The following is a 24,547-nucleotide window of genomic DNA, read 5'->3' on the forward strand; positions in this document are numbered from 1 at the left end:
CACAAAAATCATGGCCCAACTAAGTTGCAAGTTCTAGCCAGCCTTGGCTGTCTTCAAAAACCTAAGCAGATTAATGGCTAGTACTGGCTAATGCTCTAATGGAGAATCACTAATGCTGGGTAATACAGGTAGTCCTTGACTTACAACCATTTGTTTAGTGACCGTGCAAAGTTACTGGGAAAACTCGCTTGCAGCTGGTCCTCACACTTACGAACATTGCAACAACCAGTGCAAGGACCAGTCACAAAGTCACTTTTTCCAGTGCTGTCATAACTCTGAATGGTCACTAAATGAATGGTTGTAAGTCAAGAACTATTTGTACTTTAATGGATAACCAGTAATACTGGCTAATACTTTAATGGAGGACCACTAAGTCAGAAATGTAGGCAAACTGGAAAGTTCAGTCACTGGGAAAGTGTCTCTACTGTTGCTATAAAAAAAACCCCTACATGAACATGTCCATGAAGTCACTTGGAGTCAAGCTTGACCCAAAAGAGACTTCACAAACACCCCACTCAACGTTCTTGTTGATGGCTGGAAAAAAACAAGCTGTGCCATGTCAGATTTATTCGGTCCTTGGATGGGACAGCACCAGGAAATCTTACAGCTGCAGACTAGACCTGGAAATGGGGAAAAAGGCTCATGGAGAAGGCAGCATCAAACCACTTCCCTGTCGCTGCCACAAAAATGATGAAACAGCCATTAAAATACTTGGCCTCAGGTTCAGCTTGGAGACCTCTCAAACCCAATTGCATAATGAGCAGAGGGACACAGCCACTTCCAGGAAGAGAGGTCCTGTGCGGAGCAAGGCGAGGGACCCAAGTCCAGCGGCAAGTCTCGAAAGGGGTCAGAAAGGCCTTCGTTTCCCGGCACAGAGGACCTCTTTTCCCCCAGAGCCCCCCAAGCACTGGCCTTAGCAGAGATGCCCCCAAAGGCCGGTGGCCCTTCAAAGAGAACAGAGGAGAGCGCCTTGGGCTCCTCCCACACTGATCCATGCGCCCCTTCCCCCCCCCATGGGCTAAGCCTGTGAATGGGCTGGAGGTGCAGAACGCCGTGCAAGAAACACGCTAAGCCGGGAAGACACTCTCAAGCAGACGGGCTGAGTGGGGGGCTCCCCCTGCCCATCTGGCCCTTGTGTGCACAGCCACCTTATTCTGCAGAGCAAGCCGAAAATCGGGAAATAGGGCAGCAGCCCTGCCCCAGACTCCCAAGTCAAGCCAACATGCTGCTGCAGCTGCACCACCGTGGCTCTCCTCTGCCTTGTTGGCACTCAATTAAAAACGGTTGTGGGGAGCAAAAGACGGCTTGGGAACGCAGCACACACCTCTCTTTCCCTGGCCTCTGAAGCAGGACCTGGGAAATAGGAGGCAGGGAACGTAAAGGGGGAGGGGTTAAAACTCCCCAGTGCCTTTGTACCTGCCTCACATGCAGCATTTCTGAATGGCCCCATTGTCATGTTCCCTGGGTTGGCTGGGGAGTGGGATGGTTCTTGGCTAGAATTGCTAGTAGGTGTGGGGGTGGAATGAATGTCTCCTTTGTCTCCCAGGCCTCTGGCCCCTGGTTGACAGCCTGCAAGGAATGAATGAAGTTTTAAAGCGAGCAAACAATGGGGACGCTGCCTTTCCTCTCTCCCTGCTGGGGTGACGGAGCAGGAGGCCAGAATTCTGGCCCGCTGGGGAAGGGGAAGGATTCTCAGCTTGATCTGGAGCTGGAAGGAATAATACCGAAAGTGGTAGCAGGTTTTCCTCTCGACAGACAGGATTATTTCACTTGCTGTTTTAGGACTATTGGAATGCACCAAGCAAGAAGCCACGAGGCTCAGCTCTCGGCTCGGTGAAAGTTAAACGGGTGTTTTTAAGTCTTAGGGATGAATGGAGCTCGGGCAGCATTCCACGGATGCAATAAGAGCAGAGAAATACTGATGTTTTGCCACTCTTACCACCACAAGGTAGGCCTTAACAGCGGCTCTAGCTTGTGTTTGGTCGGATTCGGTCTTTGTTTTCCTCCAGCGGCGCTCTAGACATCTTTTAATCCTCTTCAGAACCCTCAACTCCTCCGCAAACCATGGAGAGTGTCAGGCTCGATGGGACAAGAGAGGCCGCACAGGTGCGATCCTGTCCAAGGCCCAGCTGCCTCCCTATTCCAGGCCACCACTAGGGCCTCTGCTGGACCGTGCAGCAGGTCCTCGGGAATAACCCCCAGCTCCCTCTGAAACTGAGCTCTCTGAAGATCACTTCACTGCTGCAGACCAAAGGCCAAAAGGGAATCTTAATTCAGATACGGAATGAATTTGGGCTTTTACAGTTTGTTAAATCAACTTGCAATTACAAGTAAATGCTCGATTTTATGGAGAAACAGCAGGAGGATTCTATTAGACGGTTGTTTTTCAAACTTGGCATGTTTTAAGATGAGTGGACTTCAACTCCCAGAATTCCCCAGCCAGAATTAGACCCAATGCGAGACCCAGTGTGTAAAACAGCGAAGAGGTTTTGTTTGTTGCTGTCAGCACCTGATCAGGTGAATTGGCAGGCTCAATGAACCCCCTCTCTAAGTTTTTGTCAATAAATTCCCTGAGAACTTGTTTCTCAGTTTCCCAGAATTCCCCAGCCAGAATTAGACCCAACGTGAAACCCAATGTGTAAAACAGCGAAGAGGTTTTGTCTGTTGCCTTCAACATCTACTGCGTATAAGTCCAGTAAATCAAGGCTTTACTGTACAACAAGCTGGACAAAATAGGACAAAAATGCACAGGGAGCTGTCTACTTCTCTATGGATTTCCTTTTCTTAATTCAAATCCTTCCAGATGGATTGGAAATTGATAAATAGTGCTTAAAAGATAATAAAGTAAAGCTCTCAAAGTCTCCATGTCAGGAACAGCCTATCTTGAAGTATCAGGAAATTAAAATGAAAAAATAGAGAACTTATTTACCATATATTGTAAGGATATAAGAGCACGTGAAATGAATGGTGCAAACAAACTTGCACTTAAAAGAATGTTTTATCAAGGTTAGGCAGATCTGTTCTCTGGTTTAAGAGAATCAGAGAACTAACTAGCATCAGTCTTTATTTATTTTATTTATTGGTGACTCTGGGTGGCATACAAGATAAAAACAATGAATAAAAACCATAAAAAAAATAAAATGATTATTAAAAATATTAAAAATGTTGACGACCAACAGGAAGCTCTGGCGTGGGCTGGTCCATGAAGTTATGAAGAGTCGGAAGTGACTGAACGAATAAACAACAACAAAATTAAAAATACCACAAAATTTTAAAATCATTATAAAATATACCATATAATTATAATGGGCAACTGCAGGATAAAATCGCTCGGATCCGTTCTAAGTTGGATTCCAGGCATGAGACAGAGTCTGTGGAGGTGCCCAGGGTACATACATACTCAGGTCTCTAGGAACAGTTTGATCCTGTTGAACCCGAAGAAGTGGGCAGGATCCTCCGGACTGTAAATGCTACCACTTGCCAATTAGACCAATCTCCCTCCTGGCTGGTAAAGGCAGCTTTGGAGGTGACGTGTGGGTGGGTCCAGGCGATGGTGAATGCATCCTTGAGAGAGGGAGAGTTCCCAGCAGCCTTCAAGGAGGTGCTGGTGCACCCCCTCCTCAAGAAACCATTGCTGGACCCTACTGTGTTGGACAATTTTCGTCCAGTCACCCACCTCCCCTTTTTGGGGAAGGTGGTTAAGAAAGTGGTGGTGTTGCAGCTCCAACGGATTCTGGATGAAATGGATTATCTAGACCCCTTCCAGTCAGGTCTCAGGCCCGGTTATGGGACGGAAACAGCATTGGTCGCATTTACGGATGACCTCTGGCGGGAGGGAGATGGAGGCAGTGCATCCATCCTTGCTCTTCTTGACCTCTCAGTGGCTTTCGATACCATCGACCATGGTATCCTTTTGGAACAGCTCAGGGAGTCGGGGGTGGGCAGCACGGTTTTGCGCTGGTTCGCCTCCTTCCTCCAGGGCTGGTCCCAGTCAGTGTTGATAGGGAGCGAGAGATCCAGCCTGCAGCCCCTCCTTTGTGGGGTGCCGCAAGGCTCAGTACTCTCTCCGCTCCTTTTTAACATCTATATGAAACCACTGGGCAAGATCATCTGTCATCATGGGGTGAGGTATCACCAATATGCAGATGGTACTCAATTATACATCTCCATCCCAGGTGAAGTAAGTGATGCCATGACCACCCTCTCCGAGTGTCTGGGGGCTGTGGGGGCCTGGATGGGGAACAACAGACTTTGGCTGAACCCTGGTAAGACGGAGTGGCTGTGGATCAGTGGCTCCTCCGTTTCTGGGAAATTGCAATCTTTAATTCTGGATGGGGTTGCACTGCCCCAGGCAGATCCAGTGCATAACTTGGGGGTCCTCCTGGACTCATGACTCCTGCTCAATGAGCAGGTGGTCTAGGAGGGCCTTTGTGCAACTCCGTGTTGTGCGCCAGTTACGCCCTTTCCTGGATCGAGAGGCCCTCCGCACAGTCACTCATGCCCTGGTCATCTCCCACATAGACTACTGTAACACGCTCTACATGGGGCTACCCTTGAAGAGTATCTTGAAGCTTCAGCTGGTCCAGAATGTGGCCACATGGGCAATTCTTGGTGCCCCAAGATCGGCACACATAACACCCCTACTGCACAAGCTGCACTGGGTGCCAGTTTGCTTCCGGGTCCAATTCAAGGTGTTGGTTATGACCTTTAAAGCCCTACATGGCATGGTACCAGGCTACCTGAGGGACCGTCTCATCCCCCTAACATCGGCCAGTTCCACCCGGTCATGCAGAGAGGGCATGTTGCGGACTCAGTCCATGAAAAACCAATGATTGGCAGGGCCCAGGAAGAAGGCCTTCTCTGCAGTAGTGCCTGGCCTGTGGAACAGTCTTCCCGTGGAGGTGAGGCAGGCCCCCTCGCTCCTGGACTTCCGGAATAAATTGAAGACCTGGCTCTGCCACCCCCCTTGGGGTGGGGGTAGGGTTGTCATTCCTGGGGGTGGCTAGTGCCTTAAGGTGGTCTCATACATGCACAAATTGAATTAGAACCTTTAACTGCCATCTTGATCCCATTTTATATTTATATCTATGTTTTGCCAAGACAACTCACTCTGCATAACAAACACTCTCTTCCAACAACCTAAGAGACGGCTTTATACATGGACTTCCCCAGATGGACAACACCGAAATCAGATTGACTACATCCTTTGCAGCCAAAGGTGGTGGACATCTATAGTCGGTAAAAACAAGACCTGGAGCTGACTGTAGTTCCGATCACGATCTTCTTATTGCACAATTTAGGATCAGACTAAAGAGATTAGGGAAGAGCCACAGATCAGCTAGATATGAGCTCACTAATATTCCTAAAGAATATGCAGTGGAGGTGAAGAATCGATTTAAGGGACTGGACTTAGTAGATAGGGTCCCGGAAGAACTCTGGACAGAAGTTCGCAACACCGTTCAGGAGGCGGCAACAAAATACATCCCAAAGAAAGAGAAAACCAAGAAGGCAAAGTGGCTGTTTGCTGAGACACTAGAAGTAGCCCAAGAAAGAAGGAAAGCAAAAGGCAACAGTGATAGGGGGAGATATGCCCAATTAAATGCAAAATTCCAGAGGTTAGCCAGAAGAGATAAGGAATTATTTTTAAACAAGCAATGTGCAGAAGTGGAAGAAGACAATAGAATAGGAAGGACAAGAGACCTCTTCCAGAAAATTAGAAACATTGGAGGTAAATTCCAGGCCAAAATGGGTATGACCAAAAACAAAGATGGCAAGGACCTAACAGAAGAAGAAGAGATCAAGAAAAGGTGGCAAGAATATACAGAAGACCTGTATAGGAAGGATAACAATATCGGGGATAGCTTTGATGGTGTGGTCAGTGAGCTAGAGCCAGACATCCTGAAGAGTGAGGTTGAATGGGCCTTAAGAAGCATTGCTGATAACAAGGCAGCAGGAGACGACGGCATCCCAGCTGAACTGTTCAAAATCTTGCAAGATGATGCTGTCAAGGTAATGCATGCTATATGCCAGCAAATTTGGAAAAAACAAGAATGGCCATCAGACTGGAAAAAATCAACTTATATCCCCATACCAAAAAAAGGAAACACTAAAGAATGTCATCTTGTCTGCCTCCTGAGGAATCTGTATAACGACCAAGTAGCAACAGTAAGAACAGACCACGGAACAACGGACTGGTTTAAGATTGGGAAAGGAGTACGGCAGGGCTGTATACTCTCACCCTACCTATTCAACTTGTACGCAGAACACATCATGCGACATGCTGGGCTTGAGGAATCCAAGGCTGGAGTTAAAATCCCTGGAAGAAACATTAACAATCTCAGATATGCAGATGTTACCACTTTGATGGCTGAAAGCGAAGAGGAACTGAGGAGCCTTATGATGAAGGTGAAAGAAGAAAGTGCAAAAGCTGGCTTGCAGTTAAACCTCAAAAAAACCAAGATTATGGCAACCAGCTTAATAACTGGCAAATAGAGGGAGAAAATGTAGAAGCAGTGAAAGACTTTGTATTCCTAGGTGCAAAGATTACTGCAGATGCTGACTGCAGTCAGGAAATCAGAAGACGCTTAATCCTTGGGAGAAGAGCAAAGACCAATCTCGATAAAATAGTTAAGAGCAGAGACATCACACTGACAACAAAGGCCCGCATAGTTAAAGCAATGGTGTTCCCCGTAGTAACATATGGCTGCGAGAGCTGGACCATAAGGAAGGCTGAGCGAAGGAAGATCGATGCTTTGGAACTGTGGTGCTGGAGGAAAATTCTGAGAGTGCCTTGGACTGCAAGAAGATCAAACCAGTCCATCCTCCAGGAAATAAAGCCAGACTGCTCACTGGAGGGAATGATATTAAAGGCAAAACTGAAATACTTTGGCCACATAATGAGAAGACAGGACACCCTGGAGAAGGTGCTGATGCCAGGGAGGGTGGAGGGCAAAAGGAAGAGGGGCTGACCAAGGGCAAGGTGGATGGATGATATTCTAGAGGTGACGGACTTGTCCCTGGGGGAGCTGGGGGTGTTGACGACCGACAGGAAGCTCTGGCGTGGGCTGGTCCATGAAGTCACGAAGAGTCGGAAGCGACTAAACGAATAAACAACAAATGCTGCTTTAGGGTATTTTAACTTTATTGTAAGCCGCCCAGAGTCCCTCTCTTTGAGGAGATGGGTGGCGACGAAATTTGAGAAATAAATAAATAATAAAAATAAAATACACCATATAATTATATAATTAAACACAGTTTATCAGCCCACATCTCTCTCTTCACTGCTAGAAGAAACTGCTGCTAATGCATATACAAAGTTCTTTCAAGTTTTGCAAGCAGGAAATAAAACTGTTCTTGGAAACGTTTAGTGTGGTTTTCTTAATTTGTTGGCTCAAAGATCAAAATATTTTGCATCTTTCGTTTTCTCCTTTCATCTGAACCACCAAGACCAGATCAAATTTGTTCTCATTACAAAAACTTTGGGGCATGTTTCCCTAAAAGTGGGGCTGCCAAAGTGTTGGAAATTCTTGAATGCTGGTGGGGGGGAACCTCACTCCAGTGTCTCAATTAGCCTCTGGCTGGCCACCAAGGGAACGTGGAAACTGAAACGGAGAGACTTTTGGTCTCATCCCAAGATTGTAGGAGAGTCGTGTTAGTCTCCGGTAGCAACAAACTGAGAGTCTGGTGGCACCTTTTCCGGCAAACAAACTTTATTAAAAGGCATAAGCGTTTGTACAAAACTTTTAATAAAGTTTGTTAGCCGGAAAAGGTGCCACCAGACTCCTGATTTTTGAGTCTCATCCAGAAAGACTGTTCTTCAGGAGGCTTGTAAAGCAAGGACGCATTTCATTGACTTGTAATATCAGACTTCCAAGTCCCACAAACAATCCAGGAATAAACCTGGATACGTGTGTACTCTGCTTGCATTCACTGTAATTTGAACCCACACTTCAATCCCATTCCGAGCCTGTAATTGTGACTGGAATTTTGGCTCAGTGTGCCATGTAAACCGAGCTATTCTGGTTTGAAAACCCTGGATCATGGTTTAAAATGTTTAGAGAACCAGCTGATGCTGGCTTATTCCACAAGCCATAGTTAAAGCACGGCCTAGTTTGGCATATGAACTGTCTTTCCCCCTACAGTACACTGACCAACTGGCTGAAGTGTAAAACATTTTATAAACTATTTTAGGTGAATTGTGCTCAGCAGAACTTTGATCTGCGTAAAAGTGCCTGCTGTCCACTTTCCATAGAAATAAATCCCCACAAATGAACAGATCTTCTATCTCTATGGCCTCCCTTGCATATCTCCTCCCCACCCCCGCAAAATAAGATTTACTGTTCAGTACACAACATGAAGAATTCCAAACCTCACCTTAAAAACGTATTTTTATTTTTATAATTGTTTGACCTATGCCCCTGTTCATACCGAGAAGTAAGCTTTTCTGAGTTTGGAGATGAAGACAAAAGGTGGACATTTACAGCCGTTACTAAAATGGGTTGTCTTTCTCAACCAGGGTTCCGTGAGAGGTTGTTAGGGGTTCCCTGGGAGATCACGATTTATTTAAAAAATTTCAAATGCGGGTAACTTCACATTAAAAAGGTAAATTTCATTACGTTTAGGTTAAGGACACTGTTAATGCACGTATACTGGTCTGTCTGCCCGACAGCCCTGTTTAAGATCGCCTGATCCCTTTTGGGGAAGGGGGGGTCAGAAATCCACCTACAGGGCCATGTGGAGGAGTCTTCTGGGCAACTGATAAAATCGCTCGGATCCCTTCTAAGTTGGATTCCAAGCATGAGAAAGTCTGTGGAGGTGCCCAGGGTACGTACATACTCAGGTCTCTGGGAACAGTTCAATCCTGTTGAACCCGAAGAAGTGGACAGGATCCTCCGGACTGTAAATGCAATTAGATCCATGCCTCCCCTGGCTGGTGGAAGCCGCTCGGGAGGTGACATGTGGCTGGGTCCAGGCAATGGTAAATCTTGGAGAACAGGCAAAGTATATTATCTAAATCCGATTTAATCACGGATTCCCGTATTGCGACGGTGTGAATTAGCAGCGCCTGACGCAGCAATCCACATGCATGCTCACGAGCAAGTCTCCTTAAAGCCAGAGGGCCTTCAGAGGATCGCGCAGCAGGTGGCTGCGATCCCCCCGCCTTTACTCGCGAGTCAGCCCTGCCGGGGCGTCTGGAAGGCTGCTCTGACTCCGGCGTGCCGGACGCCCCTTAGTGGCTGTCGACGGTCGCACCGCGGCGGCAGCGGCTGCCTTTTGCTCTTCAGGTCTACGAGGCGGAGCGCGCGTGCGCAGAGTGAGCCTGCCGCTGTTCCAGCTGCAAACAGCTGGTGCGGGACCGGCGCGCGCTGATGGGCGGCTGCAGCAGGAGGCAGCCTTGCACTTGCACTTGTGCGACGAAGCCGTGAGCGGCCGGAGAAAGGATGCAGGCGCCTGAGCCTATGCCGAGCTACGAGCAGCTGCTGCGGCGTAGCTACCGGAGCCTGGCCGGGGCGCTGCGGAGCTGCAGAGACTGCGGCTGGGAACTGTCCCGCCGGACGTGGGCCGAGAACGCCCAGCTGGCCTGGACGGAGGCGCTGCTTTTTCTCCTGTGCGCCGTCGGTTGGACTCTAGCGCGCCGCGCAGCCGCTCGCTACCTCTTTCGGGTCAGTAGAGTCCAGATCGAGGAAGAGGGGGAGGGGGACGAACGCCTCACTGCATTACATTGCCTCGTTGTGGGGGGGGGGCAGATTGCAAGGCAGCCAAGATGACCCGTGCTTGGAATTGCCCAGGGAGAAACAATTTATTGAATTGCTTTGGGGAGGAAAATGCCGTCTTCCAATTTCGTGGGGAGGATGAAATCGGTCATTGCACCGTGTTAGAGAGCCCTTCTTTGGGGGTGAAGGAAGCTGGATCCTCAACTGCATTGCGTTGAGAGAGAAGTGGCGTGTGAGTGTATTGCGTGCGTGCAAGAGACCGGGTAGGAAGGGCATTGGTCGTTGCGTTGTTTTTGCCCGGCGGGGACGAAGTCGGCCTTGCGAGCGTGCGCGCCCGTGAATGCGGGTCAATATGGGGCGGGGGGGGTGCAAAATTGGTCGTGTCACTGCATTTCAAGATGGGGCGGGCGGGAGAGAAGCCGAAATCGGCGGGAGGACGTGCGAGGCCGCGCAACGAACCGCTTTCTGGCTATGGCGAGGAAAAACGGGCCATTGCATTGCGTTATTTTTTCAGAATTGCGGGAAGGGGGAGGCGGTGAGCTGAAATCCAGTTTTGCGTGGCCTGGAAAGAAATGAATAAACTTTGGGCATTAAGCGACCGGCCACTATGTGCGTGTAGGCGAGAAATACCTTTGCACAAATAGAATGGGCCCAGCTGCTCACCCTGTTAGGTTGCCTTGCATTGTGCTGGGAAGTGAGAGAGGACAGAGGGAGAATCATAGCTTGCTTGCTTGCTTGCTTGCTTGCTTGGTTTCTCTTTTTCTTCCTCCCTCCCTTCCTTCCTTCCTTCCTTCCTTCCTGCTATGGTCTTCTTGAAGAGGTTGAGGTTTGGATGCTGGCGGGTGTGAAATGCTGTGCCCTCTGGTAAAATCCCTTTGCTGCCCGTAGCCATATAGCAATCAGGGTTGAAAGAAGCCCATTTCCCCCCCCCACCGCCCAGCCTCAGTGTGTTCAAATGACTTGGGCTTTATCTGTCAGGAGGGATCATTCACAGCAATGTTTTTCAACCTCCACAACTTTAAGACTTCAACTCCCAGAATTCCCCACCCAGCATGGGGAGACGACTAGTGGAATGGTTCAAAATACTTTGCTTGGTCAATTTTAATTCAGATTTCCCACAATGTACATTTTTTTTAAAAATAAAAACAATGGATGAGGAGATAGCAGTGCTGATTAAAAAAGCCTTCGCAGAGCCACTGGTGCGCAAAACCGTGGCCTGAAGATGACGTGGTGACCCACAGAAACTGAATAGTTATGCCCAAGCCTGGTCTGATTTTTAACAAAGCCAAGAGAAACCAGGAGATCCTGAGTTCTGGTCCTGCCTTAGGCACGAAGCTAGCTCAGCAACTTTTGGGCCAGTCACTCTCTTTCATCCCTAAGAAGCAGGTGCGGGAAAACCCCTTCTGAAAAACCTTACAAGAAAATTACAGGGACTTGTCCAGGCAATCAGCAATAACTGACTTGAAGACTTGCGCATACAAACAGAAATCTAATATCATGTATTTTGGACAGTTGCTTGAAAGCAAGCAGAGCCACTCACAGGAAGGGGATCTGGTCCTTCCATACAGAAGGCTTTGATCTACCTGCTGGATCAGATTGATATTCAGGTAGTCCTCATTTAGTGACTGTTTGATGGGGATGAAAAGGTAACTTTGCAACCAATCCTCACATTTACAACCTTTGCATGTCTGTAAAGCAAAGGAAAGTTGAAGTCAGATCATAAGTACAGTTGCGGTTTCACTTAGCGACCAACTAAGCTTAATGACCAACTTGCCAGTTCCAATTATGGTCGCTACATGAGGTTTACCTGTATCCCAGTTCAGATTTCTTTGATCATCAAGCCAGGGTTTCATGTTCCAACTGGCAGAAGCAGATAGGCTGAGATAAGACTTTTCCTTCACCGGCTACTTGATTCTCTAAGTGGAAATGTAGTAAGACTTTTGCCTAATTCTCTTCTGTGGTCCTTTGGCTAAGGATCACATTTCCAGTCCTCATGATTCTAAATGAAGGACTACTTAGCACGGTAATTAAAAGTAACTATCCCAGCGGGCAGAGGCACCTAATTGACCTTGGCCAAGCCTAAAGGATTAAGCAGGGTTGGATTTGATAGGACAGACCACTAAGAAATCCCGGGGCTATAGTCTAGACTGGTGGTAAACCCCTTCCCCATTGTTGCCAGTTCACCTCCCCTTCCCACACACACAGACTTTTTGTTTATGGTGGCATCTTTTCTGATTAATAAAAATTTCATGATTGGAAAAGGTGCTACCAGACTCCTGATTTTTGGCCTCCCCAAAACATAACAGAGCTTGTGGCCTGCAGACTCAGGGCCTGCTGAGCATAAAGGCTGCTCTGAAGGAAGGGCTGAGTGGAGGGTTGGAGAAGAAGGTTGAGGGAAGCAACAGATGCTGGAGGTAGGCAAAGAGAAACCCACAGAGAAAGCACCTGTTGGATTACCCCAATCAGGCCGCTGTGTACAAACTCCCCTGCCCTTCTATGCTGTAAGTCGAGTCACCACGTGACTGGATCCGATTTTACGACCATTTTTATGGTGGTGGTTAAGCGAATCCATCTTCCCCAATGGGCATTTTTTGCTGGAAAATGGCAAAAAATGTCACAAAATGCAATCATGTGACTGTGACCGATCGTAAATGCAGGTTGTTATTGATATTTCTATTACCACCCATCTCCCCCCAAAAGGTTGGTTGCCAAGTGCCCAAAATGTGATCGTGTGACCGCAGGGGCGTGGTGCAACGTTTTGCAACCCTCAGAAGTGCTTTACAAGCTGTAAAGCACTCATTCCGAGGCTGTTGTAACTTCAGACCACCGTTAAACGAATGGTTGTAAGTCAAGGACTACGTGTAAGTTTTTGGTTTGGATTCAGCCTCTGTCCCTGAATGTTCATGGGACTGGGGAGAATAAACTTCAGGACGTCCTCCACATCTTTGAAGAGCCAATGTTTGCTTTTTCTTACCCAAAGAGTCACCTTCCCACCTTTCTTCAAGAGCCATTGCCACAGAGCCCCAAGCGCTTTCTATCCTGGTGGCTAGTGGCTTATTCAGGAGCCTGGATAAAATTTGGAGAATGACCAGTTGCCATGAGTCAGTTCAGAAAGTTTTAGCTTCAGGTCCTCCTGATTTCCTTTTTGGGTTCTTTTAAATCCCTTTTGTCCTTTACCAATCCTTGCTGTGGTTTCTGGATCCAGGACATCGTCCCTGGATCTTGGGTTCAGTCCTCTAAGTCCCACCCTAAATTGCAATCGAATTTTGATTAGCAGTGTGGCAGAAGAGGGAAGCTTATTAAACGTACAAAGAATAATCGTGGGTAGAATGATTTGGGAAGAATTAAATTTAAATGTAATTGGAAGACGTTAAATGGTTGTAGCTTTCCATACTTTTGGGGGGCACCCACTAGCATTTCACTTAGTGTCATTGTTGACCCGGGAGGGGTTATGGATCTCTAATATGTTCCCGGGCCTGGGTTAGTGTGTCTATGAAGCTCCTGTTGTGTTTTTATTGTTATGGTTGTTCTAGTCCGGCCGGTATGTTTTGTTTTAACAGTATATTTGGATATTGTAAGCTGCTCAGAGTCTTTTGGAGTGGGTGGCTGTAATACATTTTAATAATAACAACAAGATAAAGCTAAATGTAGGGTCTTTCTTACTGATTGTAACGGTAGCTTCTCAGACGGATAAAAGATTTGGGAGACCCATCAGGTAAATAGCCAACAGCAAGCTGCCCTGTTATCAGCAAAGAGACCTGCCTCCTTGCTGGATCACAGGTTAGAGCCGGGTGTCTCAACCAGGATTCCATGGCACCCTCGGGTTCCGTGGGAGGTCACTAGGGGTTCCCTGGGAGATCACGATTTATTTAAAAAATTATTTCCAATTTGGCCAACTTCACATTAAAGAGGTTACTTTTCTTCTTTATTTTTAGTTTAAGAACACTGTCAATGCATCTATACAGGCCAACCCGTGAAACGAATATAATTTTGTAACTTCTGGCCTATATTTGAGCCTGAATGTGCAGGGGTTCCTCCAGGGTCAAAAGGTTGAGAAAGGCTGGGTTAGAAGGAAAACGAGAAAATCTCAGCCCTAAAGTATATGGGGTATATGGGTCTTAAAGGGGAAATAGTCCAGCAGCTTGAATTCTTATCACTTTCTTTTTAATGCCTCTTGTGAAAGAGAGCTTGGTGAGGTTTGGAAAAGAATGACTTTCACTTTTAGACATCTGCAAAAGACCCTGACACCAATTATCATGGGAGGCACAGGTAGATTTTTCTAAGACCTGGATAATGGAAAAAGCTGGAAACATGGTAGCTTTTACTGTTTGGCTCTGCAGGCCCAGCATGGAGCAAGTCTACTTACTTAGTGAGCCTTACTCCAAAGTCATTGCACGTTGCTGCCTTCCAGGTGTGTGGAGCGACAAATCCCATAATCCCCAAGCACTATAGAGAGATGTGGGTTTTCTGGAAAACTGAATCAGAAATTTTTCCTTTGCAAATAAGTACCGCTCCCATTAGCCTCTTCAGCTTCTTACAAGGTGCAAGAATGTGGGCTGCGTTATTGGAAGTGGAACCAAAATTCCATGTAGCCTAGTTTATGAGGTTTGAAGCTTTTAAAGAAATTAAAAATTTCTGTGTGCGGTGAAAAGTGGGAACATTGAAAATGTTGGCTAACGGGCCGCGGAAGAATAAAATACCATGCAGTTTAGAAACCACCCAAAATGGAAAGCTTTCCAGGGAGAATTTGGACCCTCAGAATTTTCCAGGCCACATCTCTGCCTGCATGGCCTTGAAGAAAAGCTGAAATCCTCCTAGGTCACTTTCAATATGAAAAGATTAGTGATGCTTGAAATAAACCCTTTAGTGTAGAAGAGCTGGCATTGTAGCCTTTGGCCGCAAGTGATTGGTTAAAACTTCTCTGATGTCATGGAAGGTGTTCAGCAGCCTCTTGAAAGTCCCTGCTTGCTCTTGGAAGGAATAAAACAGATGAGAGTCTTGGTGTGAAAGTATTGGTCAGAGATGGAGAAAGAATGGGTGAATATGCATAAAAACAAATTCATTTAAGGATGCCAATATTGTGACAATGTTTTCAGAAAAGGAACAACTACAGGGCTAAAAAACCTGGATATATTTTCCTTCCTTCCAAATAGGTTTCTAAAAAACCTGGATATATTTTCCTTCCTTCCAAATAGGTTTCTAAAAAACCTGGATATATTTTCCTTCCTTCCAAATAGGTTTCTAAAAAACCTGGATATATTTTCCTTCCTTCCAAATAGGTTTCTATTACATTGTGCAACTACATGTAGTTGCACAACTGCAATAGAAACCTATTTGGAAGGAAAGTTGGGGGAGATTGCTTTACGTTCCAACCAAATGTCTTTATATTGTAAAAATACAAAGCTGGAACAATATCCTTCTATATGATTTAGATTTAATAATATCAAGGGATTGAGCTAGTTCAATATTAATATTATATGGATTTTTTAAAAGCTTGAGCTCTGCACTCTAAAACTCAAGCTTTAAAAGCTTGAATTATAATTGCTTTTTATATTTTTCCTCAGTATAATCACTGTTGTATTATTTTATTTTTGTTATATTTCACTAATTTTTTAAAAAAAGCAAAAATATAAAAAAAATTAAATTACCAACTTCCTAGTGTTTCAAAGAAAGTAAAAAGTTTGGTACTTCACAGAATTTACAGGATTGCAAAATTATTTATGGTGTATAATTCTACATTTGATTGATAACTGGCAAATAGAGGGAGAAAATGTAGAAGCAGTGAAAGACTTTGTATTTCTAGGTGCAAAGATTACTGCCGATGCTGACTGCAGTCAGGAAATCAGAAGACGCTTCATCCTTGGGAGAAGAGCAATGACCAATCTCGATAAAATAGTGAAGAGCAGAGACATCACACTGACAACAAAGGTCCGCATAGTTAAAGCAATGGTGTTCCCCGTAGTAACATACGGCTGCGAGAGCTGGACCATAAGGAAGGCTGAGAGAAGGAAGATCGATGCTTTTGAACTGTGGTGTTGGAGGAAAATCCTGAGAGTGCCTTGGACTGCCAGAAGATCAAACCAGTCCATCCTCCCGGAAATAAAGCCAGACTGCTCACTTGAGGGAACGATATTAAAGGCAATATCTGAAATACTTTGGCCACGTAATGAGAAGACAGGACACTCTGGAGAAGATGCTGATGCTAGGGGAGTGGAGGGCAAAAGGAAGAGGGGCTGACCAAGGGCAAGATGGATAGATGATATTCTAGAGGTGACGGACTCGTCCCTGGAGGAGCTGGGGGTATTGACGACCGACAGGAAGCTCTGGCGTGGGCTGGTCCATGAAGTCACAAAGAGTAGGAAGCGACTAAACGAATAAACAACAACAACATAATTCTACATAATGTATGGACTTGCACCACATCCAGAGTTTGGATTTCTGTCAACACAAGGCTTTAATACATTTTCTTTTGTTTGATCCATTAAATAAGAATAGAATTCTTAAATTAGATAGATACTCTTGTTAATAGTCATTCTGATTTATGATATATATTATTCTGGTTTATTATTGACTTTTGGTTAATTATTGAATAATGGCTTGATCTTAATAATGGCTTTGAAATCTCAAATTTCAAGTTACTTTGAAATTTTTGTTCAATTTTATACAACAGCTTGCAATTTGCTTTTATTTTTTTTTCCTGCACTTCCTCTTGATAGTGTTTTTAAGCATCTTCTAAAATAAATTTCAAAAAATCTAGGGCTTCATTCTCAAATGGGGTTGCTTTTGTTTGACATGTTTAGCAGGATTTATGTTACAAACTGGTTTGTGATCCAGAGGTGGTTTTGTACCACATCCTCTCTACAATAGTTTTGTTTCAGGTCAAATGAGAGTTTACAGGAGTCATTTTCTGTGTTCGATGTTTTCTGGTGGTGCCTCTTTCATTTTCAGAACTAAAATCAGGTTTCTAGCTGTCATGATGGAGCTGGATTTGACATCATCAAAAGCTGAATAAGGCCTTGAAAATTGATGACTTAAATAGATGTGTGGAAGAGGAACACTCAGAGAAGTAATGCTGTATTGTACCCCAGTAAGCAGGAAGGGTTGCAAATTATCTCCTCGCTTATTTAATTTGTAAATATGGCAAGCCACATAACTTTTAAAAAATCACTGTACAAATATTAAAACAGGTATTCCTCAACCTTGGCAACTTCAAGCTGTGTGGACTTCAACTCCCAGAACTCCCCAGCCAGCTTGAGGTTGCCATGGTTGAGAAACACTGTATTAAAAGGTACAATAATTCAGTCTTAGTTGCGTCTGGTTTCTAATCCTCTGCTGTCTAGTTTTCCGACCTCATGTTTTAAGTGCAGCTGTGCCTAAGGACTAGAAACTTGTATCCCATTATAAAAAAATTTAAAAATGAAATTTATTTATTTATTTATATTTCAAATTTCTATCACCGCCCGTCTCCCCCAAAAAGGGGACTCTGGGCAGTTTACAGTCAGAATTAAAACACATAAAATATAAATAACTCTATAAAAATAGAATAAATATAAAACATAAAATATTAAATCCAGCAGCGCAGATCTTGTTAGTTGGGGAGAGATAGCCACCCCCAAGATGAACTGGTGCCCCTCCCACCCCAAGCAAGGCAGCAGAACTAGGTTTTTAGGTTCTTCCGGAAGGCCGGGAGCAAATGGGCCTGCCTCACCTCCAGAGGCAGAATGTTCCAGAGGGCGGGTGCCACTGCAGAGAAGGCCCGCCTCCTGGACCCCACCAGGTGGAATTCCTTTACCGGCGGGGTTCGTAGCATGCCATCTCTGCATGACCGGGTAGGGTGGGTCGTTGTTAGGGGGATGAGGCGGTCCCTCAGGTAGCCTGGTCCCATGTCATGTAGGGCTTTAAAGGTGATAACCAGCACCTTGAATTGGACCTGGAAGCAAACCTGTACCCAGTGCAGCTCGCACAGCAGTGGTGTCACATGTGCTGATCTTGGGGCGCCAATAACTGCTCGCACATTCTGGACCAGTTGAAGCTTCCAGATACTCTTCAAGGGTAGCCCCATGTAGAGCGTGTTGCAATAGTCTATGTGGGAGATGACCAGGGCATGAGTGACTGTGCGGAGGGCCTCTCAATCCAGGAAAGGGCGTAACTGGTGCATAACACAAAGTTGCGCAAAGGCCCTTCTGGCCACAACTGCCACCTGCTCATCGGGCAGGAGTCATGAGTCCAGGAGGACCCCCAAGTTACACACCGCGTCTGTCTGGGGCAGTGCCACCCCATCCAGAACTAAAGATGACAATTTCCTGGAAACCAAGGAGCCATCAGCCCATAGCCACTCTGTCTTACCAGGGTTCAGCTGAAGTCTGTTGTTCCCCATTCAGACCCCCACAGCCCCAAGGCACCTGGAGAGGGCAGCTACCGCATCACTTACTTCACCTGGGATGGAGATATATAACTGAGTATCATTGGCATATTGATGATACCTCATCCCATGGTGACAGATGATCTCACCCAGCGGTTTCATGTAGATGTTGAATAGGAGAGGAGAGAGAAATGAACCCTGCGGCACCCCACAAAGGAGGGGCTGCAGGCTAGATCTCTCACTCCCTATCAACACTGACTGGGACCAGCCCTGGAGGAAGGAGGCGAACCAGCACAAAACAGTGTTGCCCACCCCCAACTCCCTGAGCTGCTCCAAAAGGATACCATGGTCGATGGTATCGAAAGCCGCTGAGAGGTCAAGAAGAGCCAGGATGGATGCACTGCCCCCATCCCACTCTCGCCAGAGATCATCCATAAGTGCGACCAATGCAGTCTCTGTCCCATATCCTGGCCTGAAACCTGACTGGAAGTGGTCCAGATAATCCATTTCCTCCAGAATCCTCTGGAGCTGCAACGCAACCGCTTTCTCAACCACCTTTCCCAAAAAGAGAAGGTGGGAGACAGGGTGAAAATTGCTCAGTATAGTAGGGTCCAGGGATTGCTTCTTGAGGAGGGGGTGTACCAGCACCTCCTTGAAGGCAGCTGGAAACTCCCCTTCCCTCAAGGATGTATTAACCATCGCCTGGACCCAAACACAAGTCACCTCCCGGGCCGATTTTACCTCCCGGGTCAAGATGTGGTTGTATTTGCAGTCAGGAGGATCCTGTCCACTTCCTCAGGCCCAACAGGATCAAATCGTTCCCAGATAACAGGGTAAGTATGTCCCCTTGGCATCTCCCCAGACTGTGCCTCACGCTTCAAGTCCAACTTAGAACGAATCTGAGCAATTTTATCCTGCAGATGCTCAGAAAACTCCTCCACACAGCCCTGTAAGTGGATTGCTGAATCCCCTTTACCCAAGAGGGATCGGGCAATCCTAAACAGGGCTGCCAGGCGGCATTCTGCGGATGCAACAAGAGCGGAGAAATATTGGCATTTCACCGCTCTTACCGCCACAAGGTAGGCCTTAATAGTGGCTCTACCTTGTGTTTGGTCAGGTTTGGTCCTTGTCTTCCTCCAGTGCGGCACCCCACACAGCAGGGGTCGAGGGTCGGATCTCTCATCTCCTATTTCCACTGACTGGGACCGACCCTGGAGGAAGGAGGTGAACCAGCGGAAAACCACACCGCCCACCCCCAATTCCCTGAGCCGTCCCAGAAGGATACCATGGTCAATGGTATCGAAAGCCGCTGAGAGGTCCAAACGAGCCAGGATGGATGCACTGCCACCATCCCGCTCCTGCCAGAGATCATCCATAAGGGCGACCAATGCAGTCTCTGTCCCATATCCCGGTCTGAAACGTGACTGGAAGGGGTAATCCAGATAATCCGTTTCATCCAGAATCCTTTGAAGTTGTAATGCCACCACTTTCTCAACCACCTTCCCCAAAAAGGGGAGGCGGGAGACCGGATGAAAATTGTCCAGAACAGTAGGGTCCAGCGATGGCTTTTTGAGGAAGGGGTGTACCAGTGCCTCTTTAAAGGCAACCGGAACCACTCCCTCCCTCAAAGATTCATTAACCATCTCCTGGACCCAACCACATGTCACCTCCCGGGCTGCTTTCACAAGCCAGGAGGAGCATGGGTCTAGATGACACGTGGTGGCATTTACAGTCTGGAGGATCCTGTCCATTTCCTCAGGCCCAACAGGATCAAACTGTTCCCAGATAACAGGGTAAGTACGTTCCCTCAGCATCTCCCCAGACTCTGCCCTATGCTTAGAGTCCAACTTGGAGCGAATCTGAGTGATTTTATCCTGGAGATGCTGAGCAAACTCCTCCGCATGGCCCTGTAGGTGGGAGACAGAGCCCCCCTTACCTAATAACGATTGCGTAATTTTAAACAGGGCCGTTGGGCGGCATTCTGCGGACGCAATAAGAGCGGAGAAATATTGGCATTTCACCGCTCTTACCGCCACAAGGTAGGCCTTAATAGTGGCTCTAGCTTGTGTTTGGTCAGATTCGGTCCTTGTCTTCCTCCAGTGGCGCTCTAGGGGTCTCTTAAGCCTCTTCAAAACCCGCAGCTCCTCTGTAAACCACAGGGAGTGCTGGGTTTGAGTGGGCAAGAGAGGCCACACAGGCGCGATCCTGTCCAAGGCTCTGGCTACTTCCCTATTCCAGGTTGCGACCAGGACCTCTGCTGGACCGTGCAGCAGCTCCCCGGGTATAACCCCCAGCTCCTTCTGAAACCCTACCGGGTCCATCAGTCGCCAGGGGCGGACCAATCAAATGGGTCCTGCCTCCCTGCGGAGGGGGGCAGCGCAAGAATCTCAGGGCCACAGGGTGTGGTCTGACCATGACAGTGGGGACAGATCTAACTCTCCCCTCAGATCACATTGCCACTGCTCCGACAAGAAAACCAAGTCTGGGGTCTCGAGTCGGGACCCGAATAATCTGGGACAGACCCATGGTGGCCATGAACTCCTGGGCTGCCTCCAGGGATGGCAGATTGAAGTCCCCCAGAACCATAAGCCTGAAGGTCACCTTCCCTGCCATCTTCAGTTCCTGCGCGAAGTGATGAAGCAATGCTGCAAGACAGCAAGGTGCATTGGGGGTCACACCTCACCTTCCTGCACTTTCTGTTTTCCACCATCCTCTTAGTAGCTGAAAAAACAAGGGTGCAGATGTTGTAGGAGGACGGCCATGTCAGTCTATGCGAGCAAAAGGCCCGGAGTCCGGGAGCACCTTTTCCAACTAGCAAATACCCGGCAGGACCGTTCTCCATTTGCTTATTCCTGTTTTCATTTTCCTCTTACCTTTCCAGTAACGAGTGCAGTGTTTCTCAACCTTGGCAACTTTAAGATGGGTGGACTTCAACTCCCAGAATTCCCCTGCTGACTGGGGAATTCTGGGAGTTGAAGCCCACCCATCTTAAAGTTGCCAAGGTTGAGAAACACTGACCTAATGGATCCTAGGCACAGTGGAGGCCAGGCATGATTTTTGAGTCCTCTTAACAGAGAAAGGAGCTGGTGTCTCATTGTAACAAGGGGGAGGTTGCAAGAACAATGTAAGTGCTGTGGTTGACCCTTTCCTTTGGCCCTTTCAGTTTGCTTCCTGGCTGCACAGTGTGCAAGGGATGGTGGTACTAAGAAAAGCCAAGCTGTGCTTCAGAAATGACTTTGCTTCCCAGAAGGGCTAGGCAAGGCTAAAGCTTTAAGAAGCCTATGAGCCGGTAGGAAGACCATCACCTTTGCCTACCATTTGCCTCTGACCAGAATGACTGCTGCAGAGCATGGAGGCTTCATTGATGTCTTTTCAAGGGCCCAGGTCACCCCTTGCTCCTGAAAAAGGGCTGCATGCAAACAGTTATGTTATATGCACACAGGATCACAACACCCTGGACCATAAATTGGAGGGGGATGTAAATGCATTGACTCGGAAGAAAATAAAATGTTTCCTCGGAAGAAAATGTATTCCTTAAACACTGTGCAGTTCAAATCTGGGACCTTAAAAAAAAAAGAGGAAAAATAAAATACTGGCAGTTTGGAATCTGGCACAAAAGGCTTTTTAGAACTGGGACACTATTGCAAAGCGCTGTGCAGCCATCCCTTCGTAAGACAGCTTTTGAAAGCCTCTTCTGTGCCGACAGAGAAAGGCCAGGTCTAAGATATTGTGATCCTTGTATAGATGTTGTAGGAGGAGAATCACATTAGTCTGTGGTAGCAAAAAACCGAGGAGGAGTCTGGTGGCCCCTTTGCTGACTAACAAACATATTAAAAAGCATCGGTTTTCGTGAGCTGCAGTGCCCTGCATCTGGTGCCCAGAATGGCTAAACTGATGGAGGATTTAAATTGGCCTGGGCAAAGAAAGTAGATTAGTGTAGAGCGCCATGGCCTAGAAGGGAAGATTCGGAAGCCGTCATAGAAACAACAAGGGCAGAAGCATTCCTTAAGCCCCGGGAAAGGAGAAAAAAGTTAAGAAGAGGCTCAAGCTGGCTCCCCTTGACTTGGTGGGGTATAAGAGGGAGAGAAGGTAACACAAGCAGATTTGCAAGGTTCTGTTACTTTGGCCCAGTGTTTCTCAAGTGCTGGCTGGGGGATTCTGGGAGTTGCAGTCCACACATCTTAAAGTTGCCAAGTTTACTGGCTGGGGAATTCTGGAAATTGAAGTCCACACATCTTAAGGTTGTCAAGGTTGAGAAACACCACTTTAGCCTATCTGAATAAAGTACAGGCCTAGTCTTCCTGTGCAGTCAGTTTCCTGATCTGTTCTACCTTGTAGGTTACACAAATGCTGGTTATCTGCATGCATGTATGTATGTAGAAGGATGCATGCAAGGATGCATACATATGTATGTGTATATATACATTTTACATACATCTTTGTAGAGATCTTCGATGTCCCAAATCTTCAGGGTTGGGGGGTGACAGGCATCACCCATGTCTGTCTGTGGAAGCCTAGGTTAAATAAATTGTGGCATCTCTTAATGGGGATATCAAGGAGGGCAACTCCGCATTCAGAGGTCATCAGGTTCCCAAGTATTTTACCTTATTTGAGGGACAGCCCGTTTCCCATAACATCTGCCCAGCCGATTCGATCCTGCAGGGTTGGTGCACTCCGGGTTCCTTCAGTTAAACAATGTCATCGGGGCACTTCTGGGGCAGCGCCTGCCCTCTGGAATGAGGTCCCCCCCTCTGAGATCCAGGTGGCCCCCACTCTGCTCTTGTTCAGAAGACCAGGAAGACCTGGCTCTTCACCCCGGCCTTTGGCCAGGGAGAGTAAGACCCCTGGCCTCATTCCACCTGGTCTGTCGCACTTGCCATCTTTTACGGATTTTATTGCAATTTATTTGTTGTGAGTTGCCCAGAGTTGAATAAGTTAACTCCTCCTCCTGATCTGCTCTCCTGTTTTTATGGACTTTGGGCTGGGAGCAACTTGAACACCTTTTCCATCCCGCATCACTATTTGCCTGCCTGCCTTCCGCCCAGGTAGGTGGAATCAGAGGTGGCCAGGCTAGAGGACATAACCGTTCCCTTATCAGAGAGGAGAGTGATCAGATCAGCCACAGCCTGTAGTACAAAGATTTTGGCACTCCAGAGCTGTAAAGTTAAGCTGTATTTTATTTCATTTCATTTCATTTCATTTTTATAAAAATAATAAAGGGATAGAAAATAAATAAAATAAATATTTTATTTTATATTTTATATTATTTATTTTATTATTTATTTTATTTCTTATTTTATTTTATTTATAAAATAATATTTTACAAAAATAATATTTATTTTTTGGGTAAATTTATATAGCTGCCCATCTCACATAAGTGACTGAGCAGCATACAAAGTTAAAAACACAAAACAATACAACAAAATAACCCCCAAAATAGGCACAAGGATCATTAAAAAAATTAGAACAATTAAAAAAAGCTATTAAAACTGTAAAAAAAGCTATTAAAACTGTAAAAAACATAATCTGCGGAAGAGTGAGATCAGTCTCACTAACAGGACAGCAACTGCCTTTGATGGGTTATTTGTTTTTTATTTGTTGAGTATTTCTATATGATTTTCATTAAAAGGAAATAAGGCTACCAATATGGATTAGATAAACAGAACTACAGAATATAATAATATAGATAATTTAAAAAAAGAAAAGTGATAAATAAGTAACTAGAATAAAAGCACTAAAATGAGAGATGTTCAGATCAACAGTGAATATGTGGGGCAGCTTTTTTGAAAAAATAGAGGGACTGAGCATGGCCTTGAGCAAAAAACAAGGTCTCATGGAACCCCAGGGTGCCAGGGAACCCTGGTTGAGAAACCCTGGCCTCCATTTCAAGGGTGGAGAACCTCCAACTCACAGGCTGGGTTTCTTCATGGTTATAACTAATAAACCATGGAAAGCCTTTTTTTCCTCCTTTGGATATGTCCTTAAAGCTCATTATTTTCCCCAAGATCCTTTAAAAGTTGAAATCTCCTTTGACTAGAGGTTAGTTCCTGGTGACTGTGGGGAAGGGGGCCCTGTAGTTTTCTCAGCTGCAGAACAGAAGGGGTTTGCCAGTGCCATCTGGGACACTTTCCCCAAATCTCAGTCTAACCTCCAGCCCTGGGATCTCCTGGTGGTCTCTCCTTTAAGTATTAACCAGGTCTAACCCTGCTTAGTTTCTGTATCTAAACAAGATCAACCAGAAGCTGCCACCTACTAAAACATTGGACTCCAAGCATGGCAATCCAGATTTGCCTTCACTTCCCTACTTGAAATACCAATTTGCAAATCCCTTGGAGCAGGGGCGAGTTTTGCAGCTTTTGCTTTCTGTAGCGGCATCTCTAGTTGAGGCAGAAAATGTCCTGTTGGACAACTTGGGAAGTTGCTCGCAAAGGTAAACAGGCACGACTGTGGAAATGGGAAAGGAAGTTGTGAG

General features: G+C 46.4%; 1 protein-coding gene across 1 annotated transcript in view; it reads left to right on the forward strand.

Moving 5' to 3' along the window:
- The first annotated feature begins 9,362 nt into the window (after positions 1-9,362).
- Positions 9,363-24,547, forward strand: part of CERS1 (ceramide synthase 1) — a 34,252-nt gene continuing 19,067 nt past the window's right edge. The window contains exon 1 of the mRNA XM_063290847.1: positions 9,363-9,662. Coding sequence (XP_063146917.1) covers positions 9,441-9,662 — 222 coding nt within the window. The 5' untranslated portion in view covers positions 9,363-9,440. The remainder of the gene's footprint in view (positions 9,663-24,547) is intronic.

This window comes from Candoia aspera, chromosome 1 (assembly GCF_035149785.1).
Source record: "Candoia aspera isolate rCanAsp1 chromosome 1, rCanAsp1.hap2, whole genome shotgun sequence".
Lineage (NCBI taxonomy): Eukaryota > Metazoa > Chordata > Lepidosauria > Squamata > Boidae > Candoia > Candoia aspera.